Raw genomic sequence first — 14,887 nt, 5'->3', positions numbered from 1 at the left:
AGGATTGATTATCAAATGCACTGAGCAACTATATCATTATTTGAATTACCTAACCTGAAATTTTGGCTTTTGTTTTATCTGTGAAAACACGTCTCATCTATCTTATTTACTGTTTATTTAATATTTATTGTCTTAACATCTATTTGCCTAGCTTGATCTTACTATTCATCTGATCTATTGTGTGCTCCCGCTCCATGTGCATTTGATCCCTAAGTACTACAACCGATCTCTTCTTTGAGAGGGACTTGGCTCTAGGGTTAATTTGAGCTTCCAATAATCGGTCGATATGCGGGAGTGGGAATCTGTCTTTCGGACAGGCTTTATTGAAGTCGATGCATACTCTACATTTCCCATTTTTCTTTTTTACTACGACCGGGTTATCAAGACAATCTGGGTATTGCAGATAAATCCAATTTTTAGGAGTTTATCGACCTCGTCGTTGATGGCTATAGCTCGTTCGGTCCTAATTTTCTTTGTTTCTGTTTTACGGGTTTGAACGTTGGATCAACGTTCAGATCGTGGGAGGTGATAACGTGTCGATTCCCGGCATATCTTCTCCTATCCAGGAAAACGTTTGGATATTTAGTTTTAAGAATGCTAATAGGTCATTTCTTACTTTTTGAGGGAGGTTATTCTCGATGCTGACGCATTTTCTGGAAAATGCTCATCCAAAGCTACGGCGCTTGAAAGATCTTTTTTGGGATCTTGGATAGGAAGGTCGCATATTTGTGGTTGTTTTGATTCCGGGGGGCGTGTCTTTTGAAATCCACTCATGTAGCAGGCATGCAAGTGTTTTTGATTCCTGTGTATGGTCTTTTCGCCTGTTGGAGAGATGAATTTTACGCACTGGTGGTAAATCAAGGTAACAGCCTTCATTTCGGGCATCCAAGGCCGTCCTGATATGGCATCAAAGGGTATAAAATGCTCTGTCACTGCGAATTCGGTCTTGAGTTCAAGATCACAGGTTTTTACGATCAGCGATACGATCCCTAACGGCTGCGTCGTGGCTCTGCCAGGCTAATGAGTGGCATCGTTCTGCGAGTGGGATCGGGGTAGCTGATTGCTTTGAAGGCTTTCTGTGAGAGGATGTTGCTTGCACTCCCCAGGTCGACAAGAATCTTCGAGAAGGTGGTCCCCCCAAAGTCCATTCGGTGAGTAGGGCATCATCGTGGGGTTTATCGAGTTTGATTGTTTCATGTTCGTGGAAGAAGATCCTACTGTCCTTGAATCTCGTTCCTCCGAGTTGGGGCAGTCCGTCATTAAATTTTTCTGTTGTTCGCGATGGTTAGCTCTTTTATCGTCAGAAATGGAGAGTCATTTTTTGATAGGTTGCTTTTTTGGTCCGGTTATCATTTCTTCTTTTAAGGCCGATATAAGCGGGCCCGCCAGCGATGTTCGATTTCTACGTTCTAGCCCGGAGAAATTGACGTCTGTTATTCTTGGTTCGGTGGAACCGGACGGGGCCTGAGTGGGATACATGAGCATGCTTAGGAACCTTAGATCGGATTCTTAGCAAGGATGTTTCTCATTTCTATTCTCCACAGACGGGGCCAAAATGTGGATCCTAAAAGCCACACTAAATATTTGGTAGTGTTTGAGATGTAAAAACTAGGGAAGAAAAAGTATGTGGACAACGATATCCTTAGAACACAAAGATGTAATCAGATTCTGGTCGAAAAAAATGGATATTAAGGATTAAGTGTGGCTGAATACAATAATGAAAATGAGATCGAAATACAATTGAGGTCAACGATAGACTATTTAGAACTTAAGATCGAGGTCGGTGAAAGTGGTTAGATCTCTCTAGGGTTTCACGTGTGTCCTCTACCTCCATCTCTTTCTCCTCTTATAGTTTCTTCGTCCACGGATCTCTCTCAACGACCTCTAGATGATTGGGATCGCACCCCTTTTGTGTTGACCTTGTCTTCCTTTAGACAATGGGCCTACTTCGACCGGGATTCTCTTGAGTCGAATCCGATGGGCTTCTTCATCGCTAGCTCTTTTGATCCGAGCAAGAATCAAAGTCGAATGCTAATGGGCTTAGGGCTTCGGCCCACTTTATCTTTTGCTATTATTGGGTCCAACACTAAGGTGTCCGAAAAATAGTGATCTTGGTTGTAGTATATAGGTTTTCCAAATACACTCATTTCATAGCTTTGAGCCATCCGTACACAGCCATCTTAGTGGCTCAAGCATTCTTTCGCAACATTTTACGCATGCATGAAATTCCAGAGATTATTGTGTCTGATCAGGATATATTTTTTTCGCAGCCTTTTTGGATATAATTGTTCAGATTGTTAAGGAGAATTTGTACTTTACAACTTCATAGCGTCCTTGGTCAAATGGACAAACCGAAGTGGTTAATAGGACGCTGTAAATGTATTTAAGATGCTTAACGGGAGAAGTTCCAAAGAAGTGGCTTACATGGCTTTCGTGGGGGAAATATTGTTACAATACTTCGTTCCACATAAGCTTAAAGACAACACCATTCAAAATTGTGTATGGGAAATAGTGTATGGAAGAGAACTGCCAGGACTTCATGACTATTCTAGGGGAGGATCGCATGTCGATTCAGTTGATTTCGCCCTAGAACAACGAGACAAGTTTTTCAAAATGACACGAGAACGATTACTTGAAGCTAAACAACAGATGAAGGCCTCTTACGATAACCACCATCGAGCAATAGAGTTCAAAGTAGGCGATTGGATGTGGCTGAAGATACATCCTTATTCGACAATTGACAATCGCTATGGCTTTTACAAAGCCTTCTCCAAAGTTTTACGGTCCATTTGGAGTACTTGATCGTATTGGAATGGTTTCATATAGACTTTGACTGCCTGAAGAATCTCAAGTACATAATGTCTTCCATGTCTCTCTCCTCAAAACTCACAAATGACCGCTTCCTGACATACTGTTTTTACACCAGTTCTGCAAGAACGAATCGTTCCAGCAAAGCCAGTCAAGCTACTTCAAGCAAGAATCCATGGGGAGAGCTAGACAGTTGCTGGTTAAATGGACAGAGAATACAGCTGATGATTCGACTTGGGAAGACGTAGAAAAATTAACTTTTAGAAGCATATCCAGAATTGGAGCTTGCACGCTACTGTATCACATATTACTGACTTAGCAAAAAAAATTCTAAATTCAGATAAAGCAGTTTTCGTTTTACAACAGAAGTAAGCTTTTTGGTGTTTTCCCAATACTCTGCTGTGTTTAAACTCAACACACTAATGGCCCATGCATGGTCGTTTAATCATCTCAATGTAGATGAAAATTCTGAAACAAAAGGTTTCTTCTTTCGGTCAGTTAGAATCAAAATACTGAAACCAAATTAACCAAAACAAATTTTCAATTTGGTGAAGCTACTTAGAATCAAGATGAATGAATTTCAATTTGAACTCGAACGAAACGATGCAATAACAGAACATTTCAATGTTCTTCAATAACAGAACATTTCAATGTTCTTGGTATTAATAATTATCAGAAACTTTCGATACAAAAGCTAAACTAAACCAGAACCATGCCTCTAATGGACCAAACCAAACAAAATCCCTTTTCAGGAGAGATTAGCGATAACACGTTCACATTTATCTTCCAATATCTTGACAGCTTCAGTGAAGAGAACATCAGGAGGCAGTGATCCAGTAGACTCAATTTTAACAGAAAGAAACGCAAATAACAAAACTCAATTATGTTTTCCTTTAAGACATATCATGAACTGCAGAGCAAAATGAATGTTTTGTTTCTTATTTTCTTACAGATGAAATGGTTCTTGACACGTCGCAGAGCCACATTCTCTATCCATTTTTCCCGTTGTATTCCTTCTATCTTTACTTCCTCTCCATAATTTTCTCTCACGCATTGCCTACACAACGTGCAGTTACGCGGCCATGCTACCGTTGCCCTCTTCCTACCTGTTTTCAAGTTTTGCAAAGTCAGTATGATAATCCAACAGCAGAGAGAGAGAGAGAGATAGTGTTGCAGCCAAAGTAATCATCCTCCTCTATTGTTTAAGGATTTTACTTTACCATTGCCCATGTCTTCAATGTCAAAAACTTTCTCCGGGCAGGCTTCTACGAGTCGTTCAGTATCCTCATCCTCAACTTCCCTTAGTAGAATAACCTATCCAATCAAAAAAGCATTACAGGAAAGATGAAGATGACGCAAGAATAAAGCTGAGGTAATAAACTTGTCACCTCAGGAAGCATTCTATACCAAGCCGTCGCTACTGGCAACCACTTTGCATGTGTTTTACCAATGCCCTTAACAGCATGAGCTTCCAGCTCAATCTCCTACATAAAGAAGATAAAGTTTAGAAGAGACCAAGTGTTTGATTCATCTCTAATTGCAAATACCTACATGACCAGGGCCGAGTTTTGCGATCAATATGTCAGGATAGCTCGGAGTGATTGGATTATCAGTGAATTCAGGGAAGGACTCTTCTTGGCTACGGCTGACGGAAGTGTAAGTTTTAGGCTTTGAGTTCGGATCTCCTGATTCTTTAACCAACTCACTCCCCTTTGGTAACCAGATCAATTCCTTTGTTAAAACTACAACGAAAGAAAAGAAACAGACAACAACATTCTTTAATGAGAGAGATTAGGAACTTTGCCGATGCTCTAACCAAAGAATACAACATTACCTTTCTTACGTCCTTCACCTTTTGCACATTTGGCATGGAGTTTGAAAACAATGGTGTTCTTTTCATTTGGCTGGTCGTTTTCTATGGACACAGAGATAAAGAACTAAACTGAGATACATATAAAGAATCAAATGCCACATAAGGTCTTCTTACCAGATAAATACTCGAAGAGCTTAGGATCTGCAGCAATAGGTACAAGACCCATCCTCTGAGCAAGAACTTCATCCTGAACAATAGATGTGTTGTTTGCTATAAATACTTTTTCAAAAGCCATTGTAGGAAGCTGCATTGTAAAAACAAAAAAAAAGACTAAAAAATCAAGATTCAGAGAGGTTGTGAGAGATAATATGACACTGTAGGAAGCTGCATCGATACCAATCATATCAAATGTCAATTCCATGCCATTGTAGGAAGCTGCGTCGATACCAATCATATCAAATGTCAATTCCATGCCGTCATTTGAAATTTCGATGACATCAACTTTGAAATTCTCAGAGAAGTTTTCAAGTTTCACACTGTTGTCTACTCCCACACCGTTATAGGCACCCGAGTAAACGACACTCGCCGTCTACAGGAAAACATACACAAACATTCGAGACTTCAGGCTTTCAAACAATCATCACACATATGATTTGGATTTTGACAAAACAGACCAAACCCATGCTCTGATATTGTAAGACTCTAAGACCAAAAAACTCACAAAAGCTAAGCTGTTTGGAAGTAAAATAGCGAGAGAAGGAAGATGGCACATGAATAGGAGCGTCGTTTTTACAGAGGACACGAGTTCGCTGGAGTTGCAGATGCGGAGGAAGTCCGGTAGGGATGTCGGCGAGATCCATTATGTTGAAGTTCTTAGCGAATGTCTTTTCTTCTTCGGTAACGATCTTTTTTACCTCGCCTTCTCCTTCTTTGGTCGCCATCTTTCTTTGCAGCGGAACTTCGGTTCTGAGTGAGCAAATCCGAAGTTTTAGGGTTTAGATGAGAAGTGGGAGAGAGATGAAGATTTCCGAAGAGAGTGTCCGTAGGGAGGAGGGGAAAGAATTGAATAGGGTTTATCGACACGTGTGTATTTTTCTTTTCAACAATTGTTCTTTTTGGGCATTGGTTAATTGTGTTTTGGTTCGGTTAGCTTTGATTTATTTGGTTCGGTATAAATATATAATTGAGAATCGATAAAAACTTAATGAAAATCTAATCTAGAGAAATTTCCTATGATACACCTAAAAAATAAAAAATTTTGTCACAGATATAAACCTTAAAAATAAAAAGAACCAAAATAGATTTAAATGTTTTATCAAAAGAAGTAAATATATAGTTAATTCCTAGAGTTAATTAATGTAAATATTAAGGTTTAGAGTTAATGGGTGAGGTTTAGGGTTTAAAATTTAGAGTTTAGAGTTTAGAGTTTATAGTTGAGGAGTGGGGTTTTGTGGATAGGATTTCAAATTTTAAAAATTTAAAAAAATTTAAAATTTTCAAAATAAAAAATACTATTTTGATTATTTTAGTTGTTAAAGTCTATTTTTGTGAGAAAAACTTAAAAATATTTATTTGAGAGAATTCTGTGACAAAAAAATCGTGTAGAATAGTGAAATTGTGAAGGTGCAAATTACAAAACTATCACTCTACTTAGGTAAGAGCCATGTTCGTGAAATCACCACCGTAGCTGTCAAAATTCACTTGTACTAGCTTAACAAACCACGTATATATATTTTCTTAAGTCTGTCAGCTGACACCTCTTCCACCTCTTCCAGACAAGTGGTCCGCCTCTCGACTTAGCAACTTTTCAAAAAATAAAAGAGTAAAAGAAATTAATCTAAGAACTGTTTTTTTTTTTTTGACGTCAAAAAGCCAATCTATATTACTCAAACTTGAGGTGGTCTGGGTAACCAAATCGGAATAGAACGACCAATAAAATGTAACTCCCTATGGAAGGATCTATCAATCTTAGCTAAAAAATTAGCAGTCTTAGCTAAAAAATCAGCAGTCTGATTGCGCGCCCATGGAACGTGAGTGATGTTGAAATCCGGGAAGCATATATGTAGCATCTCTATCCTCTCCAATTCCGTCGCAAAGCTTGGCCACGCCTGAGGGTCCTTTACCATTGCAATCAGTTCCTTACAATCTGTCCCAAAGCTCTGGCAGGTTGAATGTTGCAGCATATTCTCCATCGCCCATCCCAGTGCTTCTACTTCCGAATGCAAGGCTGATTCGCGTCGAGGAAAGTTTCTTGTCCCCATAAGTTGAATGTTCCCAGAACTATCCATCCATGCCCATCCGCATCCACTAAAGTTAGCAGAAGATGTCCAAGATCCATCTAACAAGCATATATTTCCCAAGCTTATGACTTGGGGTTCCTCATTTATATTTTCATGTGCCACTGATTGTACCACTTCATTGGCATCAAACCAGGCTTGGCATTCACTTTCTGCATGTCGAACTAACTCCAAAGGATCTCTATCTATTCCCCTGAAAAGTTTTTCATTCCTAGCCTTCCAAATGTATTATATTATCCAGGGATAAGGATCCCTATCTTGCTTTGGCTCAATAATATTGTTTTTCCTCCAAAATAGATAATCCATATTTGTGTAGACGCTTGATACCGGGAAAATATTTGGGCTTGTTGGAGTAGATGATAAAGACCAAACTTGGAGAGCTGGTGGGCATTCAAAAATGACATGTGTTACAGTTTCCTCCACTTCTCCACATCTTGGGCAATAATTGTCACACCTCATGTTGTGTCTTGCTAAGTTCCTCGTTACTGCCACATGACCAGTTATCAACTGCCATATAAGATGACATATCTTCGTAGGCGCCTTTAAGTTCCACGCAAAAGCTTGGATCTTTGTAATACTTGGCTCCAAAACTTCCTTTTCCTCCGTTGTCTTTAATAAATTTTGAGCCACCCAATATCCAGATTTGACCGTGTATTGGCCATTCCTTGTAAAGTTCCTGCAGAAAGTATCACGACGATGAGTTGAGCTTATGGCCAAACTCCTTATGAGTGGTATATCCTCAAGATGAACATAGTTCTCCAATAGTCCAACATCCCAATCCTTCGATCCCTGATCAATGATATCGCTTACTCTCATATTAGGATGCATCACTGGTGCTATGGGGACAGCTGATCTCGCAGGGTTCGTTAGAATCCATGGATCCTCCCATACCTTGACTTCATAGCCAGAATGTATCTTCTGTCTAGTTCCCAGTAATAGAAATTCCCTTGCAGCAGAAATGCTAGTCCACACATAGGATGGGCTGCTAGCAGTGTTTACTCGTAGTGGAGAACTCAATCTATAATATCTTCCCCTTAAGACTCGGGCCACCAGAGAATCAGGAAATTGTACTAGTCTCCATAGTTGTTTTGCCAATAGCGCTAGATTAAACTCATGGATCATACGGAATCCAATCCCACCCTCCTCTCTGGGTAGGCAGACTTTTTCCCATTTCGCCCAGTGTATTCCTCTTTTTGGTGGGTTCGAGCTCCACCAGAACTGAGCGATGGCACTGGCTAGATTTTCACATATCTCCAATGGGAGAAGGAAAGTCGACATGACGTATGTCGGAAGAGAGAGCAGAATGGATTTAATCAGCACTTCCTTTCCACCTTTTGAGAGCCATCTACCTGTCCATCCATTTACTATATGCATCAACTTATCCTTCAGGAATGCAAAAAGTTTACATTTAGAGCCGCTTATGTCTTCGGGGATGCCTAGGTATGTTCCCATTCCTCCTTCATTCTGTATTCCAAGTGTATCTTTTATTTATTGTCTAATAGTTGCATTAATCCGTTTACCAAAGAGTAAGGACGATTTATCAAAGTTGATACATTGACCTGATGCTTTACCATATTTCCTGACTACTTTCATTACTTCTTCGCATTCACGGGGCTCCGCCTTACAGAAGAAAAGGCTATCATCAGCAAAGAGAAGGTGGGATACCGACGGACACGCGCGTGTGACGCGCATCCCTGTTATCTTCCCTTGATTCTCTGCATGATTAAGAAGGCTAGCGAGCGCTTCCGTGCATAGAATAAAAATGAAAGGAGACAAAGGATCTCCTTGACGTAGTCCTCTACCTGGAATAATATTCCCTCTTGGCTCTCCATTCATGAGGACCTTATACTTCACCGATGTAATGCATCGCATGACCCAACTGATCCATGTTTCTGAGAAACCCATCATGCGCAGAACAGCTTCAATAAAAGACCATTCCATCCTATCATATGATTTGCTCATGTCTGTCTTGATGGCCATCCTTTTATTGCGTCCACTTGGTTTAGTTCTCAAAGCATGGAACATTTCTTGAGCAATCATAATGTTGTCTGAAATCTGTCTCCCAGCAACAAAGGCTGACTGGGTTTCCGATATCAAACCTTGTAGGACCTTCTTTAACCTCTGACATAAGACCTTAGAGATTATCTTGTAGCTGACATTGCACATGCTAATGGGTCTAAACTGAGCCATTGCATTAGGCTTCTTTATCTTCGGGATGAGACATATATTCGTATCATTCAGTCCATTCGCCACCGTCCCCTCAAAAAGGAATTTATTAACCATAAGAGTTAAATCCTCCTTTACTATATCCCAAAATTTTTGGTAGAAAAGCGTAGTCATTCCATCTGGTCCTGGGGCCTTTTCTGGGTGCATGGCAAAAAGCGCTAGTTTGACCTCCCATTCAGAGACCGGAGTTGTAAGGTTGTCATTCATAGCACCAGTGATCGTCGTTGGGACTTGAGCTAGCGCCTCTTCAATTTCCTTCGGATTCGATGATTCAAAAATCTGCCTAGTAACTAGTAGCAATGGCTACTAATCCTTCTTCATCCTCAATAATATTTCCATTCTCATCTAAGAGCTGTGTGATCTTATTTCTTGCTCTTCATTGCTTCGTCAAGGCATGAAATTTTTTTGATTTCTGTCTCCTTCACTCAACCAAAACACCCGACTCTTCTGTTTCTAGAACATCTCTTCTGCTTTAAGAGCATCTGAGAGTTCCTTCAAAGCTGCTGCAATTTCCTCAGTTGTGGCATTATCATCTGCATACAAGCCTTCCACTTTCTCTTTAAGCTCCTCCACTAATTTTGCCGAATTGACATTATTTTGCTTTCGCCATTCGCTCAAGGCTTTCCTGCAACTGGAAATATGTTCCATAATAGTCACATTGGGGGGAAGATCAGGAGATTTCCATCCCTCAAGGATAATTTGCCGTAGCTCTTCATTATCCAGCCATCTTTTATCGAACTTGAACTTTTTGGATCTTCTCATTGGCTTTATGAGTATGTCTGCAAGAATCGGACGATGATCTGATCCCCATAGCCTCATATACTTTACAGTCGAGTGGGGAAACTTCTCATGCCAGTACGCATTTCCTACTGCTCTGTCTAAACGACATCGAACTGTTGATCCTCCTGCTCTCTTCCCCACCCAAGAAAGCATATCCTCATGAAAGGAAATTCTAGCATTCCACAATCATTAAGCATCTGCTTGAAAGGAAGAAATGAAGTATCAGGGCGTTGTCTTCCTCCTTCTTTCTCATTGTGAGATGTTATTTCATTAAAATCTCCTATCATGAACCAATGTCCATTTCTTGTTGTTGAGAAGCGCGTAAGACGTTCCCAAACTTGATCTCTTCTTTCTAATACAGGGTCTCAAACAAACGTTATATAGACTTTTATTCCATCAATGACTGCCTCAATGTCAATCATGCGATTATTTGAAAATAAAACATTAACTTGAAAATCATCCATAAAAAATAAAGCTAAACCTCCGCTGAGTCCAAGTGGCTATACAGTAAACAAATGATCAAATCCTAAGTCGGCCTGAATGTTTTGCAACAGCAGCCTTCTGTTCTTCGTCTCAGAAAGGAACACAAGTCCTGGGTGATGCTTCTGACACATCTCCGTAAGGCGTCGAACTGTGACGTCGTTTCCAATCCCTCGACAGTTCCAACTGAGCATCCTCATTGATCAAGGTGGGATGGGGTTTTGGACCCCATCGAACCATCACTCTTAGATGAGCCGGTTTTCTGTTTCGTAGAGCTATGGTGGTGGCGTCTTGAGCCTCCAGTTCCACCAGACGCACGAGCTGCAAGAGACGAAGATGATCTCTTCTGTGGAGATCCTCGAAGAAGGATCTCAAATTTCTTTTTCTGAATGCCCAAAGAAGCACTCGATTTGTAACCATGCTTGATATGCCTCAACGATCTTCCAGCCAACTTCTGTGATTTTTGATCCGCAACCTGATCGGTCCTATCATGACCAGTCTTATCTTCCATCTCTACAAGTTCCAACCCCATCAAGTCATCATTTTGCATCTCACAATCCATCAACCCACCATCTAGCTGCTCCGTAATATCCATATCATCGAGCGCTTCAATCACCTGATCATCCTCCGTAGTCGGTTTAGGATCCTGCTCCGTCAAAGTATCGAAAGCTAGAGACCGAGGAGTCCCTTTTAAACGTTTAGTTACATTTCCGTCCAAACTGTCACACCGGGAAGGCGTAACAATAGCACTAGCTATTCTCCTCGTGACTACAGCTACACCCACACTCCTCTGATCATGACTCGGACGCGCTTGAGACTGCAGTGGAGAAGCTTCACGGTCAGCCTGCACGCGCTTAGCGCTTTCCCTCGGCAGAGGAGAGACACTCCGCATTTGATGTTCATAGGAACCATCACCACGATCAGCCGATGCTCGCACCAGTCGATCGCGTACCACGTCCTTATCATGTCGATACTGAGGCTGAGACTTCTTCTCACGCTAGTTTGCTCCATTGTACCTATCGTAAGGCTTTGCCTCCACTCGCACACCAGCATACCTCTTCCTCCAAGCCGGTTCATCTCGACGGCGAATAACCCTATCAGCATGGCCCTTGTAAGCCTCGCGAGGATGCTCCAAGTCATAGTTTCGCCCTCCATTTTCATGCCTCACAATGGCATAGCGAGACGGCTTATGATGTGGAGCAACCAGCGCTTGCGAGTGCGACGCATTAGGCTGATATTCCTTCTTAACCAGCGCTTGCGAATACTGTTGTGGACGGTTCTCTTGCAACTGTACCCGCGCAAAGACGCCTTGACAATTAAGTGAAGGACAATACTCCTTCTCATGAGTAAGCATGCCACAAGTAGAACAATGCTTGAACAACATCTCATACTTAATTTCAATCGTAACCTCATCTCCTTCAGGAGATTCAGCCTTCCTTGCAAACTTTAATGGTCGTCGAGAGTCAATGTCTAGGAGCATTCTGCCTTCGATCAGCTCTATTGTGTCCTGATGAACATGCCCCAGACGGGAACCTATTTCTCTCAGGTTGTTCTCAGTCCATAGATGCAAAGGTACACCTATCAGTCGAGTCCTGAACGGGATTATCCAAGGATAGTCATCATGGATAATAGGTTCCCATCGAACCAGCACAAACATACAGAAATTAAAGTGAAAGGCTGTCGAAGAACAGAGGTCAGCTCATCTTCAGTGGTAAAGTTGAGTAGAAACTTCTCATTTCCCAAGTCATTGGCAGTGATACGGTCCTCCATGCCCCATTGTACCGACATTTTCTGTAGAAGTTTCTCTACACTTTGTTTCTTCGGATTGAGGATCTTTCCGATCAGAGACAGCTTGAATTCATCAATGTTTTGAGAAATATCATGATCAGTTAGCTTGATCGGTTCATCATCATCCTCATAGAGGATTCCCTTGCCCTTGATATAAACCATATGAGTTGATTTGGATCGGTACGACCCCATACGAAGGCCCCGGACTCCAATATCTCTGCTACACTGCTACAGCAAACGCAAATAGACCAGAGCAAAATGGATCACGACGTAAGATCGGATCAAACTAACAAAGGAGGCGCGGACAAGATCGGATCGGACAAGCAGATCGAAAGGGATCGCGATGTAAGATCACGTCAGGTCACGCCAGAAGATAAAATCACGGTGGAAGAGCGGTTCCAAACAGAGGTCGGAAAACAAGTGGAAGTGAACGTGATACACACGTCAGTGAACCGGAACCGAAGCCACCTTGCTGTAATCCACACATCAATGAACGTGGAGATCAAATGGAGATCAAAGTTTCAAAGGAAACTTCAGCCGGAGAGAGTCCTCGACTGTAATCAAACCATCCGCCGATCGTTGCTCGGGAGAGACGGCACAAGGAGATCGTTGCTTGGGAGGACCGCTGTCCCACAAGGAGTGTATGGTAGTCTCCCTTGCGACACTGCAGGATGCAGGACCCTCGGATTGCTAGATCAATGTCAGACCTGGCTGAATCTAAGAATCGCCTTCTTCATCCCTCGAGAGCGGCTAGGGCGAGAAAGGTTCGCGTAAAGAGTTTATATCTCTATAATCTAAGAATTGTTTTAAAAAGGTGTTTAGTATTACTATTATATATTACTTTTGATAAATTTCGGCAATAAGTCAATTTGGTTCAATGGTTAAAATGACATTGGAGGTTGGTTACCCATAAACCTAAGTTCGAGTTGTTATCTGTAAGCCAAAAGGATGGTTCCACCAAAATATAAGCTGCATAAAATGGTAAATAATTGAAGAGAAAGAGTGTGTCAAACCTAAATTCGAGTTTGGTCTTCAGTTCGAACGGGTCTCTGAGGGTCATCGCGTATACCGCAGTCTCCAATCCCTCCCCGCTATTTAAATGGGCCTATACGGGCCTTGTGAATAATGTGTTTAGCTACATTTTTCCAACCTGCAGAAGACACAAAGCTTTTAATTACTTTCACACGTTATTTTGTGAAAGTTCAAGAAACAGAGGTCGAATAAATGGACAAAATCCAATTTCTCAGCGAAGTCTATGTTCATCTTCTGCACCCCCTCTAGGATTAGTTTCAGCTTAGCCTCATTTTTGCTCTTTAGAGTGGCTGCAGAATCATCGAGAAACTTGTTTAAGGAAGACGTTTTAAGTGTTTTCCCAGCAGGTTAGAGATCCTAGTTGCAGTTGATTGAGCCATCTAGATGCATCCCCATAGAGAGAATAGAGGGAAATCTTGCAGGAAATGTAGTCTTCATAGAATCCATCGGATGCTCGTGAGGAAGACCAGATAAATGTTGCCCAACCAAAAGAGAGATATATGCAGGGTGTGGCTGATAGTCATTGCTCGAGAATCCTAACAATGAGCCGAAGACATGTTAGCATAGAACTCATCATGCATGTTGTAGTCTCCAAGTGTCTTCTGTCTGTCGACCTTTGTTTTCTAAGCAACAACAATTTCATCAGGGATTACGGCTCCTTGTGCATTTAGCTTATGACCTGCTATATTACCATGTGGCCATCTAGATCATGCAATTCTACGTGATTATCATAAATCAACACACGCTGAGAAGCCATCCATATCTTTCCACAAGCAGCGTCGATCGACATTGGATGAGTGTCGTTCGGCACTTGGTTATCTACGGTATCGATCACTGCTTGGAGGTTGTCGATCGACACTGACCTCTTAGACTTATGGATCACACGTCAATCAGCAGGCTCTTGCTTTGAATGACCTAGAAATCTTCTTTTCATTGTTATTCATGGTACTAAGATTAATGTATCTGAAACCCAAGAAAAGAAAAATAAGTAAAACTTCAAAATAAAAACCTAGTCTAAATCCTACACTAGTCTGATGGTGATCAGAGTCCTCGGCAACAACACCAAATATGATATGCTCAAATTAACCTTTAAGATGCTCTCTCAAATAGGAGGTTCGTAATAGTACTTGAGGATCCAATCAATATAGACTCTATGTTTCGTACAATAAACTTTAGTTTCAGATCAATCTGGACAAACAATAGAAAACCAATAAACAAAGCAATAAGTAAATAAACGGTTGTAGTGATAAGAGAAAGCACTAGACATAGGAAATCAAGTAAGAGATTCAAAACTACAATCAATGGTGTCAAGGGTTTTAATAAAAAACGATACTAGAACTTGAATGCAATAAGTAAGTTATCCAGTTCTCGCTGCGATAAACTATCAGATGTCTAACTCTAACCTAATACCAACTCTTGTTACATATCTAATGAATCAAACAAGAAATAAACCATATTTAAAATTATTCAAATAAACTCCTAGACCAACTCTCGCTGTGAATGGAAATCTATTTCATCAGGATTAGGTTCAGGATCTCGCGTGTCCCAATTATCCTATGATTCTAGGTTCTGGTAATCAGTCACACTCTCATGCTATTCCAAATACTTTAGAAACTAGTATGATAAACAATCCTGATACAGAATATGATGAATAACCCTAGCA

At 41.1% G+C, this 14,887-nt stretch overlaps 1 protein-coding gene across 1 annotated transcript; it reads right to left on the bottom strand.

Moving 5' to 3' along the window:
- Positions 1–3,384: 3,384 nt before the first annotated feature.
- Positions 3,385–6,253, bottom strand: LOC106449894 (DNA-directed RNA polymerases I and III subunit rpac1-like). The gene is made up of 9 exons (XM_048754343.1): positions 5,392–6,253; positions 5,045–5,210; positions 4,796–4,951; positions 4,643–4,723; positions 4,360–4,550; positions 4,197–4,292; positions 4,029–4,122; positions 3,759–3,914; positions 3,385–3,684 (listed from the first exon to the last, which is right to left on the bottom strand). The coding sequence occupies exons 1-9, from the start codon at positions 5,560–5,562 to the stop codon at positions 3,557–3,559; spliced, it is 1,239 nt and encodes a 412-aa protein (XP_048610300.1). The 5' UTR covers positions 5,563–6,253; the 3' UTR covers positions 3,385–3,556.
- Positions 6,254–14,887: the final 8,634 nt, after the last annotated feature.

This window comes from Brassica napus, chromosome C4 (assembly GCF_020379485.1).
Source record: "Brassica napus cultivar Da-Ae chromosome C4, Da-Ae, whole genome shotgun sequence".
Classification (NCBI taxonomy): domain Eukaryota; kingdom Viridiplantae; phylum Streptophyta; class Magnoliopsida; order Brassicales; family Brassicaceae; genus Brassica; species Brassica napus.
Note: the sequence above shows the minus strand (reverse complement) of the source record. Positions and strands in the feature narration are given on the sequence as shown.

Coding starts and splice junctions, on each gene's coding strand:
- LOC106449894 (XM_048754343.1), bottom strand. CDS start 5,562: ATGGCGACCAAAGAAGGAGAAGGCGAGGTAAAAAAGATCGTTACCGAA. Junction 4,952..5,044: donor CGACGCAGCTTCCTACAATG/GCATGGAATTGA, acceptor TTGATTTTTTAG/TCTTTTTTTTTGTTTTTACA. Junction 3,915..4,028: donor CATTGAAGACATGGGCAATG/GTAAAGTAAAAT, acceptor ACTTGAAAACAG/GTAGGAAGAGGGCAACGGTA.